General features: G+C 42.0%; 1 protein-coding gene across 1 annotated transcript in view; it reads right to left on the reverse strand.

The window, feature by feature from the left end:
• LOC102206630 (scavenger receptor cysteine-rich type 1 protein M130-like) overlaps positions 1-1,509 on the reverse strand; it is a 2,303-nt gene extending 794 nt beyond the window's left edge. Inside the window, exons 1-2 of the mRNA XM_013914746.1 lie at positions 1,161-1,509; positions 1,028-1,083 (exon numbers count right to left, since the gene is read on the reverse strand). Coding sequence (XP_013770200.1) covers positions 1,028-1,083; positions 1,161-1,476 — 372 coding nt within the window. The 5' untranslated portion in view covers positions 1,477-1,509. The remainder of the gene's footprint in view (positions 1-1,027; positions 1,084-1,160) is intronic.
• Between the last annotated feature and the right edge of the window lie 1,577 nt (positions 1,510-3,086).

Below are 3,086 nucleotides of genomic sequence, written 5' to 3' on the forward strand. Positions count from 1 at the left end.
CTGATAACAACCCGCTCATTCTCGCACTTTATACACGAGGCCAATAGTGTGTGTGTGTGTGTGTGTGTGTGTGTGTGTGTGTGTGTGTGTGTGTGTGTGTGTGTGTGTGTGTGTGTGGTTAGGGTGAAGTATGTTTCACAGTCAGAATCAAATAGTTTTTGACACCTTTAACCTCCTCTTTGATGTATCTATGTAATATGAACATGCAGACCAGAGTTACAAATATATAACATGAACAAATCTCATTTTATATTTTTATTACACGTTTTCATATTAAAAAAGTACTTTGAACTAATTCTTTTAGATTTTTTAACTTCACACAACATGACGGTAGGGTTAATTAATGATACAAGTTATTTATTTTTCCTCAGATAAGCTGTGTGTTTAATGAACATTATTCCTGTTAATATGTTTGAAACTTTATATCATATGTATATTTTTGTCCCTAGGGACAGCTTCACACAGTATATGGGCAATAATGTGTGTAATTACATCCTAACAAAAACTAAAGCAGAAAGCTAAGTTCTCCCTGTACAGCATCAGTTAAAGAAACTTTAGTAAGATCACTGTCAATGACGCCATGCATTTAAGAAAAATAATGTAATCATTTGAACATATTGTATTCTATTGCCAGTTATAGCTCATGGTCAATGTGTGTCTTTTGAGTAAGCTTAAAGTTAGGATAACTGTGGAAACATCAATATACAAATGTTTAGATGACACCAACCGCTGCAAGTAGAAATCATGTTTATGTCCACAGAATTTTTATTTGCTTACCTGAGCAGATAAGTTCTCTGAATAGGCCTTTTTGTGAAAATGTGATGACAGAGAAACTCAAACACTCTCTCAAAGGAGATCCAGCTTGAGCACAATCACGTTTTATTTCCCACTTGTGTGAGACTAGCCCGGAACGGGACATGGCCATTCCCACAGCAAAGCCACAGTCAAGACGTTCACAGAGAGCAGTGACTTCCTCCAGGTTGTGTGCAGTATTAATCACATTTCTCCACATTCCCAGTTGTTTCACCTGCACTTCACCTGCACAGCGACTGGCTCCTCCCACCAGTCTGACATCATCAGGCTCTGAACAGAAAGTAGAGAGTCATCAGTAAAAGAATAAAGCGAGTTTGACCACATCAGAACTGCAGCTCCTCTTCTACCTGAGCAGGTGAGTCCAACAGCTTTGCCAGCTGAGCAGCTGTTTCTAGGTGAGCCTGAGCTTCTACAGTCCAGGAGAGCAGACTCATGGCCTCCACACTGCAACTCTTTGCTCCACACTGGAGCCTCCACTTCTCCATACAGCGCCCCCTGGAGGACCGAAGGAGGCCCACAGCCGAGCTCCCTACAGACCACCTCTGCATCCTGCTGGTCAAAGTCAGCTTCACACACTGAGGACCAGCTCTGGTTAGACTTCACCTCCAGTCTGCCTGAACACAGACTGGAACCATTCAGCAGCCTGACAGAGTCTGGAGACATCAGAGAAGATCAAACAGAGAGATCAGAGACAGCAGACACACAAGAAAAAGATGGCAGCAAACAACTATTCACTGAGTCAACCTCAGCACAACTGTAACATGACTTCATCATTAACAACAGAACACATCTTTCTAACAGGAGACATGTTAGTATCACATTTACATTTTATACAGTGGACAGGCTCTCACTGATTTCTGATGTTTTACAAATGATGGCAAAACAGCTGCAGTTCTTTGTTGTGCTCTTCTGATACTCAACAATTATTGCTCTACACATACAACCTATATAAAAATCTTCTATTTAAAAAATGTTCTAATGATTTTAGAGAGACAGGATGGAAAAGTAGGCCAATTCAGGAACTGGAACCATTCAGCAGCCTGACAGAGTCTGGAGAAAGAAAAAAATGCTGCTGCTGAAAACCATCATCTAAGAAAACTGTTGAATTAATGTCAAACACAATGACATAGATTATGTCACTAATAAGCTCACCCAAACAGGTGAGAATCAGTGCTGTATAAGAATTATCTGGTGTTGCACACTCCCTCAGAGTAGATCCTGACCAAACACAGTCAAGTTTGATCTTCCACAAAGGTGCAGGCATCTGCGGTTTCCATCCGAACGCAACAGCAGAGCCACAGTCCAGATGTTCACAGACCACAGCTGCTTCCTTCAGGGTCCAGTCAATGACATTCACTGGTCTCCACTCTCCCAGATGTTTCACCTCCAATGTACCAGCACACAAACTGGGTCCTTCCACCAATCTGACATCATCAGACTCTGAACAGAAAGCAGAGAGCCATCAATAAAGAAATTTACTCCTGAAAATGTTAAAGTCTACCTTTCCTGCTGATTCTGAGTCAGTATTTTATTTTTTTGTTTTTTGTTCACCTGTTGAGTTGTGTTTCCCTTCAGCTTGGACTCCTGAAGAGAAAACCAAAGAAAACCATCCGTTTGAAGCCAAATGTGCCAGATCAATAAGTGCAAGCTACATGTGTGGAATGAATAGTGCATTTTAATGATCATGAGTGGAGGCAATAATGGGTAAAAGCAGCAGGAGTAATGGAGGTAGACGGCAGGTGAATTCATGAATGCATGAATCCATTACATTACCCAGCACATCGGACTAAAAGCGTTGCACAATAAACTACTTTTCTAAACATACGCTTTGAAACATTCACATCCATCCAGGGGTAGAATGTGAAGCACTGGACAAGCTGTCCTCGTTCTTTGGGCCAAAAGCTGAGCTCTCAGTGGCTGTGGCTCAGGTGGTAGAGCAGATCAGCTACTGATTGGAAGGTTGGTGGTTCGATCCTTGGCTTCCCCAGTCTGCATGCCAAATATCCTTGGGCAAGATTGTAACCCCATGTTGCCCTCCGATGCGTTCATCGGAGTATCAATGTGTATGAATGTACTTTAGTTTGCACTTGTGTTTAGAAGTGCTTGTATGAGTGGGTGAATGAGGCATGTTGTATACAGCGCTTTGAGTACTCCAGGAGAGCTAAGAATCAGTCCATTTACCATTCAGAGCTGTGCTGCTTGATTTCCCTGTAACTGAATTTTCTGCAGTGAATCTGTGAGAGAAGAGACTCTGTCTACCCTGCGTTCTATGG

Source organism: Pundamilia nyererei, unplaced genomic scaffold (genome assembly GCF_000239375.1).
Source record: "Pundamilia nyererei isolate P.nyererei 1_Seehausen unplaced genomic scaffold, PunNye1.0 scaffold00221, whole genome shotgun sequence".
Lineage (NCBI taxonomy): Eukaryota > Metazoa > Chordata > Actinopteri > Cichliformes > Cichlidae > Pundamilia > Pundamilia nyererei.